This window comes from Myotis daubentonii, chromosome 5 (assembly GCF_963259705.1).
Source record: "Myotis daubentonii chromosome 5, mMyoDau2.1, whole genome shotgun sequence".
NCBI classification, from domain to species: domain Eukaryota; kingdom Metazoa; phylum Chordata; class Mammalia; order Chiroptera; family Vespertilionidae; genus Myotis; species Myotis daubentonii.
This window is the reverse complement of record NC_081844.1, coordinates 92,853,326-92,877,848: the sequence shown is the minus strand read 5'-3', so window position 1 is coordinate 92,877,848 and position 24,523 is coordinate 92,853,326. Positions and strand designations below refer to the sequence as shown.

The window sequence follows — 24,523 nt, the reverse complement described above, 5'->3', positions numbered from 1 at the left end:
TGGGATACTTGTGATCAAGGCAACATTAAAGTAGGATCAACACAGTCATCTTACTAAGACGGGAAAGCAGGAGGGTACATTTCAGAAACGGCCTCAATTGCACATATCTAAAAGAAGTCAGGCTCTTATTAATCCTCTGTTTTATCCTCACATTCACTTTCCCAGAGCTATTCATTCCTCAAACGTTTTAGTCAACATTGCCCCATATTTCACTCCCGCAGCCACTAGCTGTATATTTAAAGCATTTTATCTTCTTCTCAAATAAGTACAGGACCAGATTTAAATGATACTTTATTTTATTATTTTAAGGCAGCTTTCTCCGAGTAAGACCTGGAGAACTAAAAGGAATCATCTTGGCAGATGGTAAAGGAAGCAAGCAGCAAAGTGGCTGTATTTGGGGGGATTTGTTGTTGCTGTCATTTTCAGATCAAAGCAGCTTCAGATTTAGATATTTTCTAACTAAATTACAAAATCCCATCCAGAGCACTTTTTTTTTTCCCCTTCATGCCCCTCATTTCAATAAGAACATTGGATTTTCTGATGAACACTCTGGAGGGTATTTCCAAAGAAGCTTGTCATCACAAACAATTAAATTGAACAAACAATAATCGCTCCCATTAGTCAGGCATTTACTATGCTAGGCCCTATGCTAGGCTATGCTAAGCATTTTGTAAGTTCATCTCCTTCAACCCTCACAACAACTCTGAAAGGAATGTTTTATTACAGCCACTTACAAAATAAGAAATCAAGGCTTTGAGAGGTTAAATCACTTGTAAAGATCACACAGGATTCAAAATTAGGAAAGTGTATCCAAAGTCCTTGCTGTAAACCATGATGCTACCTTGGAAATATTTATTGAACATCTGCCCTGAGCATTTGGGTTGCAAATACAAGTGATCTTATCGCCCACCCTCAAAGATTTCATGTTTTTGATAGTAGATATATCCTTTTCCAACATGCAATAATAGCAGTACAAAAAAGAGAGCAAGTAAAATAAAGGAAGGAAAAATTACTTATAATTGAAGGAATACAAAATAGCTTTATAGTGCAGTGGAAATATCTGGGAGGCATTTTGGAAGTAGGTCTGGTTTCTTTATCGCAATACTCTACACTCAATCTATTACTAAGTCTTGTTATAAATATACCTCTTGTGTCCCCTCTGCTACCACCTTGATCCAACCCACCATCATCTATCATGTGGCCTAGTGGAGGAGTCTCTTAGTTGGTTTCCCAGGGACCCCTTTGTGATGCACTGGGTTACTGATATAAAAGCATACATTTATGCCCTTTGCCATGTGACTTTGTAATCCCTCTTGGAAGGTAGAGTATACTTCTCTGCCCCATGAGTAATTGAGTCAGTACAATATTTAAAAGGCATGACCAAAAAGAGGCTTTAATATATTATTGACCCTCTTATGTTTCTGTGATCCTCTGTGAGAATCACAGGTTTTTTATAGCTACTGTCCTTTTACCCTCACTCCTAATACAAGGATGCATGGGGCAGACAACAAACTCTCCCAGAGTCCAGTCTATTCCAGCCTAGAACAGGTGAACTATAGTCAATTGGCAGATTATGAAAAGAAAAACAAAGTTTTTATATAAGCCACTGAGATTTTGATGTTACTTGTTATGCAGCAATAACGGACTGATACACACTATTTTCATATTTTACAGAAGAAATCTAGTGATCTTTTAAAAAATGTAAATCAGATTACTCACTCCCAAACTTAAAACAACATTAGTAATTTTTATTGTATTTGAAATCAATTTCCATTCCTTTTTAAAGCCTTAAAAATAGCTTGCCTAACTCTTTGTTTAATATGCATTAGCCCCACTTGCATTCTTTGTGTTGTTTGAATACATAAACTCACTCTCATTTTAAAGCCTTTCAATTACTGTTCTTTTTTGTCTGAAAAATTCTAGAATCTAGATCTATGCTAATATGGTAGCCATTAGCCACATGTGACTACTTAAATTAAAATTAATTAAAATTGAATAACATTGAAGAGTTAGTTCCTGAGTCATTGTAGCCACATTTCAAATCCTCAATAGGCACATGTTACTAGTGGCTACCATATTAGACAGCACAGATATAGAATGTCTCCCATCATTGCAGAATGTTCTATTGGTCATAACAAGGTTCAGTTGAAATAGTACCTCTTCTGAGAAGTCTACCCTGATTACCCATTTAAAGCAGTTCTCTAGCCTACTCTCTGTTCCATGACTTTATTTGGCTATATTTGTAACATTTAACACTATTTAAAACCATTACATTTATCTATTCACCAAAATATAGACCCTGAGAGTGCAGGGACCTTGTTAATACATCCCCAGGCCTAATAAGAGTGGGTGGTGAGTAAATGGTAGCTGAATGAGTACATGAATAAAATATTAGCAGTTGGTGGTGAGGACAATGCCAGGTGGAAGCAGAAGCATGAACAAAAGCAAAGTGGTGAGAGATTGAGAGGCATATTTGAGGCAACACAGGGTAGCCTACTTCAGCTGGAGCGAAGCGTGTACAGTGTTAGATAAGTCTCAGAATGAGACCGCATTACTGAAAGACATATTCTGGGCTGAGTTTGCACTTAAAAGGGGGGGGGTACCACTCAATTTTTAAAGACAGAGAAGTTTCATGTTCAAGAAATTAATCTACCTGCTGTGTGGCAAGTGGGTTATAGCTCGAAGAGACAAGTTAGAAGGCTAAAACCATAAGCCAGTGGGAAAAAAACAAAAACAAAATGGGACAGATTCAAGAATCATTGTGGTGGTGAAATCAACACATTACATATATTGGGCGGAGAGGTTGACAGACTCTGAGTAGTCAAACCAGACACTTGATTTACTGAGCCTGAGCAGTTCAGCAGAAATAGAGTGAGGGAGGAACAACATATTTGGAAGGAAAGATGTGATGTTCTATTTTTGATGTGTTGAACCCAAAATATAGAGGTCAGTGTCTTGGGGAAAAGGTAGACATTGGGGAGAAAAAGGAGCAGAGTTGTCATAGAGAGCCCCAATGGTGATAGTGGGAAAACATAGCACCACAAAACTAAGGGCTCTTTGGGAGAGATAGGAAGATTCTCATAGTCCTTCAGCTGTGAGAAACAAAAACGTAATACAGTTGGATTTGCAGATGAGAAATCTATTGTAACCCTAAAGGAAGTATTCCATTAGAATAGCCAGAGTAGAAACCATATTTTAAGATATTAAGAATGATCTTGGAGTAAGGAAGAAAAGGTAGTAAGAGCAGTTTAAGTAATTTTGCCAAAGCGAATAAATTACCTAGATTCTAGACTCCACATGGATGCTTATGAGTTTCCATAAACTCCTGCTTTTCAGTGCCTGGAGTACAGATGACATGGAGGGCTTGCATTAGATGTTGTGCGTCCTCCTTTGTAGCTGTGATCGTCATAAACTTCACAGATAGGTTAGGGATGGCTAGAGCTTATCCTGCTTGCTCAAGAGAGACTCTGCCCTAATTTATCACCTTGATTAACATATGGAATTTGACACAGAGAGATGAAGTTCTTCAATTTAACATTTCCTTTGCACATAATTTAAATCTCAAATTGTAGACTTGGAAGGGTATCTAGAAACCATCTAGTTCATTTCCCTCCTCTGTGAAAAAAAATTGAATATATGTAAATACATACATGTAAACACACACACACACACACACACACACACACACACACACACACACACACATCTCTGCCATCCTTAGAAGCAACAGCAACAACTCTTGACTACTCTGGATCCAAAACAGGAAGGCTAGACAATTTCATCACCTCTCTGTTAGGAGTGCCCTAGGAAACCTCACCCTCTGCCTCTGCTATGCTCAGTGGCTTCCACATCCTGTGGCTGTCTTGCCTTGGCAGCAAGTGCATCTTTGTCAGCCCTTGACTTGTACAAACAACACAGAGGGGAAAAGCCAGCATCTGCCCTGAGACAACTTAGTAACATGATTTTCAAGGAATATTTCCCTGCTTAGAGAAGATTCTCAGTATAACTTGCCTGAATGGCTGGTTTTTTACATTCCATAGGGGATTTTACTCCTATGTGTCTCCTTTCCAACTTTCATATTTGAGCTCAAAAGTCACCTGCTAAGAGAGGCCTTCCTTGACCATTTAAAGCCAGCCTTCTCTTCTACCACAGGATTCATCACCACATCATACTTTTATGACCCTAGTAATAATTTCTATTTTTTACTTGTAAACATATTTATTGCTTATTTTCCTACAGCATATATGCTTCATGGAGACCAGGACCATATCTATCATGCCTTAGTGTTTCCTCAGTGCTTAGCAAAGTGTGGAACATATAATAGTTGATTGAAATGGTCAGGTATTGTAGCGTATCAAACGATCCCCAAATTCAGTGGGATATAAGAATGAGCATTCACTACCATGTTCACAGGTCTGCAGGTCAGTTGGGACATCTCTCCTTCAGATTTCAGTCTGTGGATTGACTGTGGTAATTCTTTCTTCTGGGACCAGCAGGTTCACTGGGGCATGTTCTTCTCATGGTCTCTACTTCAAACGTGCCTAATAATTTTCCAATTGCCAAAGCAAGTCACATGAACAAACATATCATTAAAGGAGATGGGGGATATAATCTTTCCATTTAGTTTGGGGAAGAGATAGAAAATTTCCAAATAATAAGCCACCACAATACTCCATAAATATAAATGATTGACTAAATGAATGCCCTCCCTAGATCAGTTGACCTTTTTAGCTAAACCACTTTCTAGTCATTACAGTTGTGTGTCCCATTGGTATTAGTTTTGGAATTTCAGTCCAAAATTGTGAATCGATGACTTACTGTGAAAGAACTATCCCACCCTGTTTTCTTTGGATAGGAACTTTCTTAATGTCTCTGTCTCTTTTTACAGAGGATAAAGCCTCCTTTATTTGATACTGGCTCTCTCTGCACCTCTCCCCTCCTGATTAAGGCATAGGGAAGGCTTCATTCCTGCAAAAAACTAGAAGGGATGGAACCAATTAGAAGAACCTACCATCTGGTGGTGTGGGATTTGTAGATTTATAGCCAGGATTCCCACTTGGACTGTTTAGAGTTTATGCACAATAGATTGAGTATCTGAGTAGAGCAGGAAATATCTTGGTCATGAGAGAGAGTGGCCAAGGATAGATTCCTGAGGATAACCAGGTATCTTAGTGCGAATGGCCCCAAAAAGAGTGGCCTGAAGGGACCACCCTCCCAACCACACCATGTGGGTGGACCACACTTCCTAAAACTGTTCCAGGAGTGCAGATTTGCTCCTGGCTGAGCCAAGATGGTAAAAAATCCCTTTCAGCTTTGACTAACTCATCAGTTGACCTGGATTTCAAAACGTTTGCCTGCACTGACCTTTAATCTTCCCTTACCATCAGAATCCCGTGTATGCTCTTCACTTATTGGTGGCTCTTCTCTGCTTTAAGAATGTTGACCCTTGATCTAGCTCCAGCCTCTCTGAATTTTCCCTTCTGAAGAGATGTGCATGAGAGGGTATATGTATTTTTTTACCTAGTGAGCATTTAATATATATATTTTTCAGTAGTAACATCTTGATTTCCTTTGAGAGAACTGCTTTTCACCCCTGTCCATGTAGTAATGGTGGGCTAATGAAAACCAACAATCCATTTGGTCCTTCTCACCACTCCAGGCTATAAGAATGGTCATGTGATGTGACTAAGCCTGGAACAACCAAAAGATGACATTATACTGGTTATTATGTCATATTGAGAAATGGACATGCGTCCTGATTTTTATTCTGTGACATCAGGCCTAAGAGTTTTGTGAAACTGATGGGAAAAGAGAAGATCACTCTCCCCTGGACATTGAGATGGACAAGTGGAGGCTGGCTGTGCTGGAATCTGAAATGTAAGATCTGACATATGACATATATATGCTTGAGAGTAAAGCCAATTTAGAGAAAAGCTGAGCCTGAAAACCTAGAGGGTATATCTCAGTCCTGATGTCATTCAAGCTCCTGAATCTAGCTGGACCTGAAGTAAAAACTATCCAGTGAGTTGGGTCTCTAGGACTTGTCCCCAAGAATCCTGACTGTTGCCCTAGCTCAGTGGTCGGCAAACTGCGGCTCGCGAGCCACATGCGGCTCTTTGGCCCCTTGAGTGTGGCTCTTCCTAAGCCTTAGGAGTACCCTAATTAAGTTAATAATAATGTACCTACCTATATAGTTTCAGTTTAAAAAATTTGGCTCTCAAAAGAAATTTCAATCGTTGTACTGTTGATATTTGGCTCTGTTGACTAATGAGTTTGCTGACCACTGCCCTAGCTGGTTTGACTTAGTGGATAGAGTGTAGTCCTGTGGACTGAATGGTTCTGGGTTTGATTCTGGTCAAGGGCACATGCCCGGGTTGTGGCTCGATCCCTGGTAGGGGGCATGCAGGAGGCAGCTGATCAATGATTCTCTCTCATCATTGATGTTTCTATCTCTCTCTCCCTTTCCCTTCCTCTCTGAAATCAATAAAATATATATTTTTTTAAAAAAGAGTCCTGACTGTTCACCACCCAAATGGGGTTGGCCCTTCATCCCTATAAGCAATAATTTTTTAAGTCAAAGATACTGTCTGGCCCACATATTTAGTTTGATCCTGTGGACTGAATCACAAGTGCAAAGGAATACTTTCAGATGTAGTGTTGCTGCATATTTGGACCCAGAACAAATTATCCTCCTTAAGATTTCAATTTTCCTCATCCACAAAATAGATTCATTCATAGATAATGACTACCCTCATAGGAAAACACTAAAGATTACTTAGTCACATTGTACTTGTGGTGCATTTATGTTAATAGATAAGAAGCCTAGTTAATTATATTGCCCTGCATTTGCCTACCACTTCTAATTTTTCAAAGCTCTTTCATGTAACTAATGGCATTTGCCTGTTCTAATACCCCTAAGAATTTGGTATTATCACCCATATCATGTGTCTGGAAACTCAGCTGGGCACAAAGATTTCTCAAGGTCATACAACAAGTCAATGTCAAAGCTGGCATTGAACAAATTATTTTAATTTCTGTATACACTAATTATTCTATTTAATTTCATTGGAAATTGTCCTTTTGGGCTATAATGCTCTTAAAATAGAATAATAGATACCAATGATTAAGTTTTATTGGAATGATCATCATAGAATTATTTTTTTTAAATCTTGGAAATAAACTAGATATTCAATAAAAGGAGAAAAATTAAATAAATTAGGGTACATATGCACAATAGGCTTTTAGGAAGCCATTAAAATGAATGTATGATGTTCAAAGTAATGTGTTATACTAAGTAGAAAAATCACCTTTTTTAAGATCGTAATATAATTCTATTTTTAATTTCTAAATTGAAATGTTCAGGAAGAAGATGGGAGTTTATCTTTAGCACTGTAATTACACAAATTTTATTTTGTTTGGTGTCTGTATCCCCATGGGTTTCTACAATACACATATCACTTTTGTACATAAAATAAAAACTATCCTCAGAAAGTTAATTTCCATCTCAGCAATTCTACACAATGAACACGCAAAGACAGACTTCACCATAGGGTGTCAATTTCATTAGCCTCCCACTGCCTCATTAACCTCAATTGTGCCTATATCCTCTGAGATCTGGACCTCCCATGACCTTGGGCTTCCCTACGCTCTCTGGACAGCAAGCTGTGACACACTGAAGCTGGGCTGGGGGCTTGGGGGAGGGGGGTTCCAGTGACCTCAGTGCCCTGCACACCTTGACTGCAGCTGGCACCGAGCAGCACAGGCCACTTGACAACGTAGAAGGCTGTGTGACAAAAGCACTAAGCAGGGACACCAGAGGAGGAGGAGGGCTGCCTCCACGGGAGGGAAACTACAGGATCCACAGGGGAGCAGGCAGACACAGCAGTCAACGGAATGAAGAAAGTCCTCCCAGCCCACAGATGTCTAATAATGGAACCAGAAACACATACCACCACCCCCTCTCCTCCTGAGAGCTCAGTTTCCTCATCTGTGAAAATAGCAGACTAACAGTACCTACCTTGTGGCATTGTGTTGAGTGGAGAGTTGATTTGAAATTAACTTTGATTTCCTCCTTCTCATAATAAGCACATACTTTCATTGGAAACAGTTTCCATAATGGAGAAATGACTGGCACAAGCTGAGCACATCAGCAATGGCACAGCAAGGCCTTGAACCAGAAATCCTTTACTTAGGAAATGGAGCCTTATACCTTATTTAGGACTCCTACTGACAATAGTCCAGATGAGTTGAAATGAGCTTTTGATTTGATTTACAATTAATTTTCACCCCATCATGTTCCAGAAACACAATTGTAATAACCTTCCATAGGTACAATGCTGCCTGCTGAAACTCTCAGAACTGGTGGAATCAAACCACCCCCCCCTCCCCCGCCCCCAAACAACAATGCTTCAGGCTTATTCCCAATACTGGCACTGATGTTACATAACATATACTGGTAGATATGCATTGATTCACTCATTCACTTATTTATTCATTCAACTAGCACCTCTGCACACTGTGGTGGAGATTGTAATGAGAATCTGAAGAAACCGAGGCCATTATCCTCACATTGCTTAATCCAGTTGGGTAGATAAAACAAGGGTCCAAGTAAGGTAAACCCAGGACCAAGTGTAACAGCTGTTATGGAGAAGACACAAAGGGCCGAGGTGGCTGAGGAGGGTGTGAACATGGGAAAGCAAGGAAGGCATTGTGAAGAAGCAGCATAAGAGCAAGGGCTGCCCAGGAGGTTAGAATTTCCACAGGGGACCATGGGAGGAGCAATTTATAGGTGAAAGTGGAGGAAACAGCAGTGGTAATTTTAGAACCATTGAATTTTCTGGTTTGATTAGAGACCAAGATTCAGTGTAGTGTGGCTTTCCCTGTTGATTACATAAGTGGGGCTCTAGGTGATTCCCTCTGCTTCCAAATACACACTCACCAGATTTCCAGCCCCCATGTTAGATCAGCCTCCAGTCTCCATGTGCTCCAATCTCCATTAGCTCCAGTCTCTCTGAGCTCCAGTCTCATTGAGCACACACACACCCCTCCTGCCCTGGGCACACTGCAGAGCCACATACATCAGCTCACATCTCCATCTAATCATCAGCTCTTCCCCCGCACCCTCACCATAGCATCTATCCTCTGTGCATCCTCCAGACTTCATCCCAAACTCAGAACAGGAGTAAAGGAGCAAAGGCCATTGCTCCATTAGCAAAATGTCTCCAGGGAATGTGGAAGTGTCAAAGTGCTCGGAATCATCTAATTCCTGGTGAGAAAACAGAAATCTGAACATGGCACTTCTCTGCTTAAAATTCTTCAGTGGGTTTGTCATAGCTCTTCTTTAAAGATCAAAATGCATGAGAGGGCCCACCAGGCCTGGCCCTTGCCACCCTCTCCAGCTCCATCCCTCCCCCCAACCTATGCATTTTCCCCACCACCTGGCCTCTGACCAGGAAGTTTCTAGAATACCCCTCCTGTTCCCAGCATCACATCACCAAAAGCCTTCAGTTCTCAGTTCAAACACCTACTCATTCCTCTGCCAGAGCTAGTTCCTTTGTAATATGTTTTCATTGAATTATGACCCTGTTTTTCACATCTTTGTCACAACCTATAATGATACATTCATTTGCACAATTATATGACTAACTAGTGGCTCGGTGCATGAAATTCATGTGGGGGGGGGGGGGCGAGGTGTCCCTCAGCCCGGCCTGCACCCTGTCCAATCTGGGACCCCTTGGGGGATGTCTGATGTCTAAACTGGCAGTCGGACATCCCTCTCGCAATCCGGGACTGCTGTATCCTAACTGCTCACCTGCCTGCCTGCCTGATTGCCCCTAACCACTCTGCCTGCCAGCCTGATCACCCCCAACTGCCCCCTCCCAGCCTGCTCGCCTCCAACTGCCCCTTCGTCGGCCTGTTCGCCCCCAACTGCACCCCCCTGCTGGCCTTATCGCCCCCAACTGCCCCCCCTGCTGGCCTGCTTGCTGCCTACTGACCTCCCCTACTCTCCCCCCCCTCGACTGCTCAGTCCCAACTGCTCCCCCCCACCGGCCTGCTTGCCCCCAACTGCCCCATACTGCTGGACTGCTTGCCTCCAACTGGCCCCCCCTGCTCACCCCCTATTGCCCCCCCTGGCCTGCTTGGCCCCAACTGACACCCCCCTACTTGCCTGCTCACCCCCAACTGCCCTCCCTGCCAGCCTGATTGCTCCCGACTGCCCCCCTCCCCCCGCTGGCCTGCTCACCCCCAACTGCCCCCCCACCTGCCTGCTTGCCCCAACTTCCCCCACCGCCAGCCTGCTCACCCCCAACTTCCCTCCCCTCCTGGCCTGATTGCCCCTAGCCCCATTCCTGGGTTGCTGGGGCAACCCAGGATAACCAGGCTTCCTATCTGCTCTCTGGCCCGGTCTGTGGCTCCAGCTGGCACTGCCATCTTTGTCACGTCAATTTGAATATTCCCTTCTTATTGGCTGTGGGCGCCGCCATCTTTATTGTGAAGTGATGGTTAATTTGCATATTACTCTTTTATTAGATAGGATAGCATCCCTCACTAGCCAGTAAGCTCCAGGAGCACAAGGCTGTTTTCTGTTTTTGCTCACAATAATAAGCACTCCATAAATACAGTACTTGGTGAATATTGCATGAATGCACCTGAGGCTCCTGGTAGGGTTAATACCCCTGTGTTTGTAAAATGTGATACTTGGTGGGGTTGGGGTGGGGGGTTCAGAGCTTTCCTTAGATTCTCAATTTGTTGAGTGATCCTCCCTCCAACCAACAGCTGGTACAAGAGCGTCTTCTCTGAATTGTTTATCCTTGGAGTTTTCCATGCATCCTCACCATAGAAATACAGCCCTGGAGGGATTCTTAGAGATTATGTGAGTTTCATTTTACAAATTAGCACTGGGTGGTAGGGAAGAGGTGTTTCTCCAATGTCACATATGAATGATTTTAAGAATATAGTCCAGCATTTGAACCCATGTCTTCAATCCTTGACCTAGAATACTTTCACTGCATCAAATTTGGTGTGTGTGGGGTGTATGTGCATGTGTGTATTTTCCAGTCTACATCCTATCTGTCTTTCTAAATTCAATTCATATGTCCTTGTTTTACGAAACCTAGTCTGATTCCTCCATCAGGAAGTTTTCCTGCCTTCGTGTGTGTGTGGGGGGGGGGCGGGGGGGACACTATTATATCTTTTTTGTGTGTGTGTGCCTATTTCCTCTATAGGAACCTGAGTCTCTTCAGGGGAGAATCAATATCTAATATATTTTATTTTCCTTAATTCCTACTGTAATGCCTTATAAAAGCAAATGGATTTTATCTGTTGCATCAACTTTAACTCTGACCAATTTGTGATTTGTAGTAGCTGCCCTGGAATGCTGTGGTGAAAAGAAATTTAAGGCCATGTCAAGATTCAGTGGGAAAGAATTCTGTAATCAATGAATGCTGTCTGCAGGGACTTGGAAGGGGCAGTAATCCTATATAATAAAGAGCTAAAATGCTAATTAGACCAAACAGCAGAACAACTGCCTGGACGACCTTGACCATCCAGATGACCTTCTGGACAAAGCTGGGGCTGTGAGGGCTAAGGCAGCCAGTGCTGTGAGGGCTAAGGCAGCCGGGGCTGCGAGGGCCAAGCCCCTTGTATGAATTTTGTGCATCGCGCCTCTAGAGGTATATATGCTTCAGAAAGGTCAATGATAGAAGGGCTTTGAACAAATGAACAAATGCATGAACCTTAATGGTTTTCCATTGTCTGGTGCTTTATCTTGAGCATCTCAGAGGAGGACATTAATCTCTCCCATCTCAGCAGAAGTCTTCCAACTAGTTAGAGAAAGCAATGCTCACACCCACTTTTCTGCACAAAATAAAAGACTTATGGTCATAAGTATTATAATAAGAGCTAAGAGTCACCCACAGACACATGTTGAAAACTATATGTCTCAAGGTGAGGGCACAGGTAAAAATGGAGGAGCCACAATCAGATTGTGACATCAAGCAGAGACATGCAGACATCTGAGAATGTGGTGTAGCTGTAGGTGACAAACTGAATGCCCCACCTTCCTGAAACAAACATGTGCTGGAGTGGCTGAGGGGAGGGAAGAAGAAATACTGTAATTTTACCCACTCGAAATAGCTTCCACTCATGTTACTATCAAAATCTGCTCCACCCTTCAATGCTTCCTCTAGCCCAATCTCCCCCAAGCAGTCTTCCTTATCCACAACTATCTAGCTTCTAGCTTCTGCCTCATAGGTCTTAGTTCTTAATCCTGAATCATAAACTTGACTGTGGCACTTCTTGTGTGGGGCTCATGCCATTTCACTTTTTTTGTGTGTCCACATAGTCATATATCTTGAAAGGGTGAAATCTCATTGGGTTTAGACCCAAGGCTGGTTTCAAATGCTAGTTTAGGTTCGGATTCATTGCATCATATGGAGAAGACACTATCTTTTTCGGTCTCAGTAGCATCGTCTATGAAATGGGGATAATATCCTTTCAATTTTTGTTATAAAACTTAAATAAGAAAATACATGTGAAGCATCTGGCACATAGTAGGTCTTCAAAATAGTCTTCATTTATCCCACCACCAGCCCTCCATGCTTTTCATTACAATATACAAACTAGGTTTTGAATAGCAGGAGTTTTGCACATCTTTTGTGTCTTCAGCTATTTGTTACAGAGTGAATATTAGGTACTATTAGAATGAAATAATAAAATGACAGATGCTGAAGGCTAGATATCAGGTATAAGCACATTGTCCTGCTTATTGGCCTGGGCAAGCAAAATCATTTTTATACACTGGCCACATGTACAATAGGGAGTGGCAAGGATTTTGGTAAACTTGAGAGTTTATGCCTTACACTTAAAGAGGACAGTACTTCTCAGCTCTACACAATAGAAGCTGAGCAGGAATGTGGATCCAGGGTTGTCTGATGTCCTATGTTTTTGTTTTTGTTTTTTTCAGAGAAGCCAGAAATCTATATTTTTATGCCATATTTTTTTTTTAAAAAAACAAGTCTGTGGACAGTTAGTTTACAAATCTGAAAATGATGAAGGATGCTCAGGCAAAAGCTAAAGGACATTTGTCTATTGTCAATGCCTAAAGTCTTGTTAGAATGCCCTTGGGTTTCCTGAGTAGATTCACAACAGAAGGGGACCCACTACAATCAGGCACACTACCCCTCAGCTTATTGCAACTTAGGCTCTCAGCACCTTTATGCTGTGTTGTTCCCCGACTCCTGGAGACAGCTGTTCCTTTGTGTTAGAGGACTAGCCCTGTGACATGTGTTCTCAGTAACACCAAATGAAAGATTTACATGGTCTTTTTGGAGAGCAGTTCATATTCTGATGGTAGAGTTGACCTATAAACACACAACACAGGCATCCTTGTAGAACAAATCAACTGGGGCTTAAGAAAGCAATGCTTTCGGGAGCCAGGCAGGTAAAGAAAAGAGAGCAGTGGGCACTGGTTTGGAAGGAAGCCATCTAGATTGGATACTTTCTGCTCCATCCTAGCAAGTTGGGGCTACAGAAGAGACGTGTTATATTGTGTTGTCAGATTTTTTGAAATTTCAAAGAGAGCTAAGATACCAAGATTTTTATGTGAAATCCCATATTTTTTAAACACTGTACTAAAACTGGCTTGTGGATGGCTATTTGGCAACCCCTTCTGCAGTCCTCAGTAAGTGGCAAGTGAGCGGCCTAGAACAGTGGTCGGCAAACTCATTAGTCAACAGAGCCAAATATCAACAGTACAACAATTGAAATTTCTTTTGAGAGCCAATTTTTTAAAACTTAAACTATATAGGTAGGTACATTGTTATTAACTTAATTAGGGTACTCCTAAGCTGGCCTTTGCTAAAAACGTCCTCAATCTGGTTGAGGTACGTTCGCTGAGGTCGACCCCTTCCAACTCTCCCATCCACACTCGTCTTGTATACTTATTTCGTCTATCTCCTTTCCAAAAACCGACTTCTGCGCATGGGCCACAAAGTTTCAATCTCACTATACGTGCGCGCCCACACGTGGTATTTTGTGGAAGAGCCACACTCAAGGGGCCAAAGAGCCACATGTGGCTCGCGAGCCGCGGTTTGCCGACCACTGGCCTAGAATAAAGTGCCGAGGGAGGTTAGAGCAGGGGCAACAGGTAATGTGTCTTCTTTACCTTTGCACATGCCATTCCCTCTTCCAGGAACACACTTACCTCATCCCTTCCAGCCCCCTCACCTGGTCCTCCTGGAGAGCTTCTGTTTATCACTAAAACTCAGTTCCACTACCACTCTCTGAGAAACCAACCCTACTCCTCAAGACAACTCTAACACTCCCCACAAATCACTGCTATAGCACATACAACATTACATTTTAATTTTCTCTTTAGAGGACAGTCAGCCTTACAGGGAATAAGGTCCTCAGGGCAGGGAACATGTCTTCCTTTTGTCTGCATTGCTAGTGCTTAACACCATACCTGGGCTTCGTTAAAAGCTCAGAAATGCTTGCTCAGGGAATAGAAGACTTTTTAGATTAAAGAGTTTCTTTCTCAAAGTTGGATGTTCATACTAACTACTGCAGAATCCCCCTAGGGCCAGTTCTTGAATATTCTGATTCAGAAAGTCCAGAGTCTGCCTCTGAATCTTGTTTTAAATAAGCTCCCTGGATGAATATTATGGGCACTAAAGTTTGAGGACCTATGAGCTGAAATGTAACCCCACAAGGAAAGAAGTTGTGTCTTCTTCATTGACCATTATATTCCTATCACCTTGCACAGTGCCTGGCACAAAGTAGGCATATAGCATGTATTTGCTGAATGAATGGATGGATACATGAATGAAAAGGTCAGAATTAAGTTGCAGCAGTGCTCCTTAGACTGCTAATAGAAAGCCCAATTAGTAGTAGTTCATCTGTCCCTTTATTTATACTTAACCATAACGGCACCCAGATAAACTGAATGATCAATAACTACCATCTCTATGGACAATCTTCCCAACACTGCCCTTGTAGGCTTGGAAGAGTACTCAGAGGAGATCCCAAGGTAGTTGGGTTGCTGATTCGATGACTTTATTCCTTAATGATGGCATACTAGGAAAGCAAGAAAGCTTGAATGCAAAGAAGACACAAAACTCTCATTTTGGCCAGTGGTGTTAGCAATCTTCTTCTTCCATCTCTTCTGCATCCCCTACCCTATAACTACCATTCTTTCTTTTTAATCCCTGGTGCTAACACATTTAGTAGGTGTAGCTCTTCTTATATTTCTCCCTTCCCTTCTCCACCCTCTGGTGGAAGGATAATGAATAGCAAAATGCACAAGAAAATATCAAATGACAGCAAAAATTATAAAAATACAAAGATTTGATTATTTTCTGTTGGTAAAACTGGGGCAGTTAATTTAAAGTAACTACTGGTCCAGATTTCAAAAAGCACCTGATATTAAATCTGAATAAGATGTACTTTTCCCCCCATAAATGATTAATTTGATGCATCTTCCTTAAAACCTCTCTCCTCCCTTTGACGTTATTTTATTCAATTCCAATTGGGACAGATGTACAGTTTTCACAGACCAATGGACCGCATGAACATAGCCCAGACGGTCCCCAGCCTCATGTGGAAGTTAACAGAGAGCCTTCCAGGCAGGTTGGGAATGACAGTGCCACGGTTACTACCCAAACTGCCCAGTACCCTCTCTGATCTTATAGGTAAAGGGAAGAATTAAAGATCTAAGCACAAGATAGCGTTATTGCTTCTCAGACAACCCCCTCAGTAATGTCCCTCCCTGGATTATAAGCTACTTGAGAACAAGGGTCTTTTATCATCTCTGGTTTTCTAATGTTCATTACAGATTGAAGAAGCATTGAAAGAATAACCAAATTCACAGGAACCTGTGCACTGGTACATGGCAGGAATCAAGGTCAAGAACCCAGATCCATTCATTCTAGGTTCACTAACCACAATGGATTATATTTCATATTTCAATCTCCCCAATAAATGGCCACCAATCCTATTCGAGATCAAGGCTTAGGTTGTGAAGATAACAGTACAGAAGCACCACCTTTTGCCTCAGAACATTTTCTCCTATTTTTGTCTTCTCTTATCTTGTCCTGTCAGTCAACGTCTTGACACTAGGACAGCAGTTAACATCTCTTTCCAACAAGCTGTGTGGTAGACAGTTCTCAGTAGTATGAGTGCCAGCCGTTTATTCTTCTTGATTCCCTAAACAAGTAATCCTTCTTGAGTAATGGAACCTTTTGAGAGGAAGTATGACAAAAGCTATGGAGTATGACAAAAGCTTTGGAGTTTTTCCTCAGGAAATAAATTAGTATATTCATACGAATGCAAAAGATTATACATAATCACGGGTTGTTTTTAGATGCATTGATCCACACACCCAAATCTATCCAAACACCCTACTGTAAGCCATATCAAAAGAAATGAGAGGTTATCAGACAACCAAATACCGACTCAAGATTATTCTAGCTTTCCAGGGAGATGGTTTCACAGAACTACAACTCAACAATTAAACTTCAGCTCTTTTTGAAGGGTATCAAATAACACAATAGACAAGATTTTTCAACCTCAGCATCACTAACACGAAGAATTGCTATTTAATTTATTCAATGGGTCACTTTTCTGCAAAATCAAAGCTGCAATTTGAAGCACTATACAGTTTTCTTTTTAGGTGCTTTATTAGGCCATTGCCTTACAACACCCAGAAAACTCCCTTTTGCTTCTTGGGTATTCTCAGTCTAATTGATCAGGTTACCATGGGATTGGTTGGTGTATCTATCACCCAGGAACATGGACTTTAGGGTCACTAGACCACCATTTACTTCCTGGGTGATCTTGGGTACATTATATAGCCTGTTGAAACCTTAGTTTCTTCATCTCTAAAAGATAACAGTGCTCTGCAGGGCTCTTGTGAGGATTAAATGAGCTAACACATGAAAAGCAATTAATGCATTGCATAGGCCATAGTAGATGCTCAATACATGGGAATGAATGTTACTATCATTATCTATAAAATACTTTTAGTTCCTGAAACAAATGTTCTCAATAAATGGAACCTGGTAAAATGATAATTCTTGAAATTTGTATCTACATTATCCTATAAGCGGTCTTAGGGATAGGAAGAATTCTGTATTCTCACCTTGAGCCTGCAAGCATGCTCAGTTCAAATCATTGAGAGCCCACCATGAAGAAATGAGGGAAAGAGATGAAGGAAATATGGTCTGTTTGACTTCTAACATCCACGGCTCAGCAGAAGTCACTGAGCCCACGGTGGCACACAAAACCTATGGTGCCAATTTAAACCAGTTTCGAATCTTAAGTAGTTCTTGCCCATTCAGCTCACACTTCCATGCCATGAGCTTAATATCTTACAGGAGCTTAATCCCTGGAGGGAATATGTCTCTACTGATTAATTTTTATGCTTTCATCTGTCATAAAATGGCAATCATGTGACCATACAATTTCCTTTTCAGTCCTAGTTGTCAGAAAAACGCACGATAGTGTTTGTTGCCCATATTTTATAAGACTTTCAATTCAGATGTCAGAACTTTATTTCCCCCTTCTCCTTCTTGAGGTCACCTCTGTTCTGCGTTATGCTCAAAGTCTGCCCTGCAAAATGTGTCTTAAGCAATCAATCACTTCAAAGCATTTTAGAAATAATCAAGGCAGTGATCTTTAAGCAATGATTGGTCATTTCCCAAAATGGAAAACCAGATATACAATTTCTCATATAGCCTTTTTAAAAAATCAAGCTACAGGGACATTTTCTCCTTTTAATTTGCAGACAGGAAAAGGCTTAAGCATTTTTTTTATTTTTTTTAAATATATTTTATTGATGTTAGAGAGGAAAGGAGAGGGGGAGAAAGAAACATCAATGATGAGAGAATCCTTGATTGGCTGCCTTCTGGCCCCCCACTGGGGATCGAGCCCACAACCCAGGCATGTGCCCTTGGCCGGAATTGAACCCGGGACCCCTCAGTCTGCAGGCCGACGCTCTATCCATTGAGCAAAACCAGCTAGGGCAAGGCTTAAGCATTTTAAACCACATTCTCCAAGTCAGACTCTTTAATTCAATGTCTCTCGGAAGTTTCCTAAGTACGAAAACTCAGCTAAACCAGAAACCCTTCTGCGAGGTAGAGGAGATGCAGTCAACACAAGTACCCATTGTGCTGGCATTTAAAGTTAGCTGACAGTGAAAAAGTGAACCCATTCTATGAGGCATTGCAGGATCTAAAATGCCAGCTGATGGAATCACTCAAAAGGCCCTAGACATTTTCTTGGAGGGCTTTCTCTTATGAAGACAAATGACAACTCAAGTCATGTTTGCAACACCATCACCTACCCACAGCCCCTCTTCTCATTGGTCGATCGCAGAAAAAAGATCTCAGAAATAGAAGCAATTACTTACATCTATAGGTCATCTCAAAGCTGTCACTGATGTTCACAATATCAATCTGGGGGAGGAGCTTCGGGGGCTCTGTGAGTTGCGACAAAGCAAATCTAAAAGCGGCATGTTCCTGCGACTGCTGGTTCGGAAATAATCCCCCTATGAGGAAAGAAAATGCAACATGGTTTCTGAGCTAGAAACAGATTTGATTCCTCCCCAGAAGGACCCCTTTCTTCTCCCCCTGCCAAACTCACTATCTGTAGCCTTTAGTGGTGGGACTGAGAGTTCAATAGAGGTAATTGGACACTGAGGCTTACACTTCTGTAGATGCCTTTCATGGGACAAGGGCCTCTAACACACCAGTCACTCTCTCCAAACATTGGATTATTCACCCCTCAACTCAGCACAGGTCAGAGAAAACAGGAGAACTCTGACATTTCTCTTCCTCCTCCCTGTGCCAACCACCTAGGTGGCCTTTGCTCTTATATGCACATAAGTCCTTGTTGTGTCTAACTTTGTCCTCTATCAAACCCATTTCTCACCACAGAGCCTTACAGGGGGAGTACTAATAAATGTGGCACAGTGAGTCCTAACTCTGGGGCCCCAGGGGCTTCTCCCGCACTATACCCATTTGGTTTGACACTTTTGGCCTTGGACCTGCCAAGACCTTCATGTGATTTAACTGGCCTATCACCTTGAAGGTTTATTATTCATCTCCTCGGAAAACTCTTGATTGTATGCAAACAGTGTTTTGGTTCTTTCACACTCACATCCCAGCTACCTAGGAATGACTTGTTACAGAAGGAATTGCCCTGGTGTGCATTTGCATGATAGAACCTTGGCCTTCCAACAGCTGGGGGCTTAGAATATCCAGAGAATATGAATGTTCTGTTCTAGTTAAAAAGAACAACAAAGGTGCCTGTTGGAGCTCAAGTTCCAAGAAACAAGAGTACATGGCTTGCCTTTGTATTTACTGTGGGCATGTAAACGAATTAAAATACATTCTTGTGAGTGAGCATGAGCTATTTCCAGAGGCTGCACTACAATGAATGTTTACACAGAAGTTTATCGCAGAGCCCAGAGGAATCATAGTCCCGATGCCAGGCACTCCTAACTTCTTATACAGGGGGGACGTGTTTGGTTTCCGAACCAATAAATAGATGGTAAGGCTTTTCATAAAGATCGTACAAGGAAAATCAAGTACTACCTGCTAGCAGTGATATTTTCAGCATTTGCTCTACAATTTAATGTTTCAGCCCTTTATTTGAAAACGGAACGATGGTTGTATCATTTGAACAGCAGGTGGGAGCTAAATATGATGAAAACTCTTCAGAGACACATGGGCAAACATACCATGTACACCCCCCTGCGTTAATCCCATGGCAAAATACACAAATACACTCTGAGAAAGAAGTTCACATATCTGAAGGCAAATATTCCCAATTAGCAAGGTATGAGCAATACATAAGTACCAATATAAGCAATGCTACACCTAAAAGCAAGTGATTTACACCTGTTCATAGGCTCCATTTTAAAGAGAAAAAACAACAAACTCCTTCTGGATTCTGTTGCTCTCCCCTCACCCCCAAGATGACCACACCCCAAAACACTTCCCAGTTCCCTTCCTCCACCCCTGCAGTGAATGAAAGAGAGGGGGTGGGGGTGGGGAGGCAGGCAGCTACAGGCTGGGCTGCAGGGAAGAGCCTCCTGGGAGGCAGGAAGTTTTGTTTTGCGTGTAAGGCACAAACACAGGTACACAGACACAGTTCAGAGTGGAGCTTAACAGGTGTCAGGAAACAAAGCAAGTTACTCCATGGCAATTCCAACCGCCCTCGGAGCCAGCCTGCTGGGGAGGCCAAAAGTGACTGATACTGCAGCACATGCTCCGTGTCCAACAAAATACCAGCCGCACCACAGCCCCCCACAAACACACACACAAAACACAAGTGATCGGTGATGGGAACTTTCCCTAATGGAGCTAGGTCCCTGTCAGGGGAGAGAAAACAGAATCCAAACCAGCCAAGATGCCTCCAAGCAGAGCAGTTTGCTTGATTCCTCCTCACAATCAGCCCTGAGATGCCGGTCACACTGAATCCTGGGCCCTTGTGGACACGCGTTGTAATTGGTGTAACAGTTCCTGTTTGTTTTGCTTTCACCCATTATTATCAGGAGAAGCAGTTAGGTTGGCTGCCCCATAAATACAAGGAGGGTGGGGGTCTCCTTAGAAGCACAACAACCAGGAAGGGGAAACAGGGAACAAAAAGACAAGCAGCCTGTGGCAACCATCTCCAAGTTGAGAGGATGGAGCTCAGGGCTGTGGGAAGCTAGGAGGAGGGGAGAGGAGCGTGTGTAAATGTGTGTATTTGTGTGTAAATTTCTGTGCACAGAAAATCGAAGAGGAGGGAGCCATTGAAGGAGCAGAGAAAAGGCAGGCTAGGAAGTTCCAGGATCCCAGGAGAGGGGACCACCAGCCCGGCATGGCAGATAGCAGAGAGCAGGCAGCTGGAAGAGTCCAGAGCAGGAGGGGAGCCCCCCTGACTTGGAGGGGGTGCTTTTGGCATTATTTCAATGGCTGCAATAAACCCTTCGCTCCTTATTTTAGAGTGTCTCTTTAAAGAGACCTCCTCCAGCTAAGAAATCACTGCCACTCTCAATTAAGTGTCTATGTGGCTACTTAATACATAATCACACACATCAGACACCACAGGTATTTATATAAGTAAATGAAATCAGGCACCATCTACCAAGCAATGGACTTAACTCTTTAAACACCCACCATTTCTTTCCTTGCTAAAGCCTCATTATTTTTATTCCTCCATTTCATATGCTCATGCCTGGAGTGTAAGAGTGTGTGGGGACTGTGTTTGTGTGTGTGTGTGTGTGTGTGTGTATGCACGCGCGCGTGTGTGCGCGCGCTTCCCCTCTGCTCCTCATCTGATCAAGAGGAGCCCCCTCCCCATGCTGTGGCCCAAGTCCTTCTCCCATCACCGCAGCACAGCCTTCACTAGCCAAGCACAGTCCTTAGTGGGGGTGGGGAGACATAGACACCCCCCACCTCAGAAAAAACCTGGCCAGACCCCAGAAAGTCCCTCCCCAGGCTGCCCCTCTCACTCACCGATCTGGATATTGTTGGGGAAATTGGCACCTACTACCGCGCCTAGGAAACCGGTGCAGAAGAAGGCAAAAATGTGCTGCATATTCCTTTTTGCATTGGCGAAAAAGAAGCCCAGGTCCAATCATAGATTTGGTGTTTCCCCCCTTCCCTGTATTCCTCTCTCTGTTCTGCCTGTTCTTTTCCTCCTGCAGTTCCTTCCTTCCTCGCTTCCTTCCTTCCTTCCTTCCGCGAGGTGTGTGTTTCCCTTGGAATCCGAGCTCTTAAACTGCAGCGTTAACACCAACTGACAGCCAGATTAACTGAGCACGGAAAAGAGAAGCCGTCCTCATGCTAGCTGGAGCGCTTGCTCCCCTCTCCTCCCCTCTCCTCTCCTCCTCTCCTCTCCTCTCCTCGCGCAGCCTGCCTCTCTCTCCCTCCCTTGCTCTCGCTCCCTTGCTCTCCCCCTCACACTCACACAGGCAGCAAGCTGTGTGCTCATACCCACCAGCCAGCTCAGAGTTCCACAGCTGCCCTCTCTCCCTGTCACTCCCTGCCTCCCTTCCTCACCTCATCCTCCTTCCAGGGTGCCAGGCGGATGGGTGGGAGGGTGGGTGAGGGAGTGTGATACAAGGAGCTGGGTCCTGAAAGGGACAAAGCCACTGGCCCCTTCACCCGCCCCCTTGCCTTCCTCAGCTTTCTGCCTCCTCCCCCAACCCCCAGCCTGGCAGATGCTCCTGGGAATGTGGGTTCAGCTGTAAGTCAGTAGGTGGCAGGGGGTCCCCGCAATAGTCCTCCATCCACAGGCTGCTTGATCTAGGTCACTTTTTCTAGGAGCGCTCAGGCTGTGCTGGATATATCTCCTGCACTCCACTGGCCCAATTATTCCTACAACTAATTCCTGAGGGGAAGACCCTAGAAATCCCCCCTAGGAGCTTTAGAGGAGAAAAAACGCTTTCCCTCCCTAATGGGAGGAGTGACAGTAAGACAAACCTGAGGGTCTGGGATGATTGGCAGGTGCCTTTGCTTGGACATTGTGCAGTCCCTGTGTGCCTTTACGGTGGAATTGGTGGTCTCTAAACCATAGGCATTGAAAATGGGCCCCCTTCCCCACTTCCCCTGCATTCCACAGGAGACTATGGCATCAGAATGTGTGGGTGTACATGACGGCAAAGGATACTTGCCCAGAGCAATTACATGAGTCATTTTGCAGGGATTGGAGTGAGAGGAGTCAGACTTCTTACAGTTAGTTACCTCTGGATGCTGGCCATTCTCCTGTAAACTGGAGCTCCATAGAGCCTCCTGGACAGGGGCTTTCGCTGCAATAACTAACCTGTGGGGGGAACAACTGTGGTCAGGGAAACAGTGTGGGTTCCAGTTTGGCTGTCACTACCAGTCACAGCACTTTACAGTTTCCGAAGCAACTTCACAGTGTTATCCTGCTCTCTCCTCACACCTGTGACATGGCCACAGCCCCGATTTTACAGATGAAAAAGAGTGAGGCTCCAGGGATTCAATCATAAAGACATGGACCTACTAAGATGGAGTCTGGATGCTCAGGACCAACACATATATGGTCTAACCTATGAACTTGAATATTCTGGGCATTCCCAATGGGCCCACTCACTGCCCGGTCAGAATCCCACCTGACAAATGATAGTCTTGAAAAGGAAAGCTCACCTTTCCTCTGTTAGAAAGAGGGAGAACAGACCCAATTTTGCTTTGTCACTTGACCATCCAAAACTCCCCACTTCCCTCACCAACCGTGCACACTCTCCCACACTTGCAGGACAGCTAGGAGGGCTGGGATTTGCAAGAAGTATCTCACCATGTTCGATGGAGCCCCTAAAGTAGGAGCAACTTAGATATCAGATGCTTTGTAATTTCCCATGCACTCTCACATTTATTAATTAGCTCAAGTGATTTTTAGAGCTAATGTTTATTTATTTACCATGTGCCAGGTTCCATGCCAAGCAGTGTGTTTGCATCATGTACTTGTGCAATGACCCTTGTGGTAGGTCATCTAATCCCCATTTTATAGTTCAAGAAAATGAAGCCTAAAATTCACTAGATATTCCATTACAAACAAGGAAGAGATTGGGGATTTGAACACAGGAAACTCTGCAATCAGGCCCAAGCTCTTAACCCTTAGGTTCTAATGCAGACAGCACTCGGCAGGAAGATTCTAAAGGTATGTGAACCTCAGCTTGGGAAGGTGAGGAAAAAGATCAGGAAAGATTCCCTCTAAAGTCCCTGCTGACATTAAACGTCTGCGATGCAGTGATTCTGGCTTAAAATATAATTTCTCCGTTTGCATTTTTTTTTGTCTCTTACTATTTTGAATGGTACCTGGGGAATCTTTTAAGATCTCTGAGCTTTATGCCTGGTAATAATAATAATTAGGCTGTCACTGGAAGCTTCACACTTCTCTGTCACCTTTCAGAGGAAGATCTCAAAGCCCTTTACAAGAATTAATTAGCAAAACCTCAACACCCACCTGGAAGAGGCAAGACTTGTTTTGCTTACTTTGGAGGAGAGGGGCTTAAAGGAGTCAAAACCATGTGTTTTCTTCAATCATTATAAATCATGCAGTCGGATAGGTTTTCCTAAAATATAGCTCTTCGTTATTGCTTTGTTCAAATATGGACAATGACTCCCCTTGGCCTATTAAATATATAGAGTTGTTCAATCCTATATAATAAAAGGGTAATATGCAAATTGACCAAACAGCGGAACGACCAGTCGCTATGATGTGTACTGACCACCAGGGGGCAGACACTCAACACAGGAGCTGCCCCCTGGTGGTCAGTGCACTCCCACACTCCCACAGAGGGAGCACTGCTCAGCCAGAAATCAGGCTGATGGCTGGCGAGCACATCAATGGTAGTGGGAGCCTCTCCTGCCTCTGCAGCAGCGCTAAGGGGAGTGGGCTTAAGCCATCTGTCAGATATCTTCCAAGGGCTCCCGGACTGCGAAAGGGTGCAGGCCGGGCTGAGGGACCCCTCCTCTCCCCCCCACCCCTAGTGGACGAATGTCATGCACCTGGC

At 43.3% G+C, this 24,523-nt stretch overlaps 1 protein-coding gene across 5 annotated transcripts in view; it reads right to left on the bottom strand.

The window, feature by feature from the left end:
• The window catches only part of GRIA1 (glutamate ionotropic receptor AMPA type subunit 1), a 278,293-nt gene extending 256,228 nt beyond the window's left edge, over positions 1-22,065 (bottom strand). The window contains exons 1-2 of one of the 5 annotated variants that reach the window (XR_009453116.1): positions 21,501-21,904; positions 18,407-18,544 (exon numbers count right to left, since the gene is read on the bottom strand). Coding sequence is in view for 4 of the 5 variants with exons in the window: in XM_059698980.1 (XP_059554963.1) it covers positions 18,407-18,544; positions 21,501-21,582 (220 nt within the window). In the remaining variant the exon portion in view is untranslated. Of the gene's footprint in view, positions 1-18,406; positions 18,545-21,500; positions 21,910-22,046 lie in introns of those variants that run through there. The other 4 variants (XM_059698981.1, XM_059698980.1, XM_059698982.1 and 1 more) reach the window with 4 other exon arrangements.
• Positions 22,066-24,523: the final 2,458 nt, after the last annotated feature.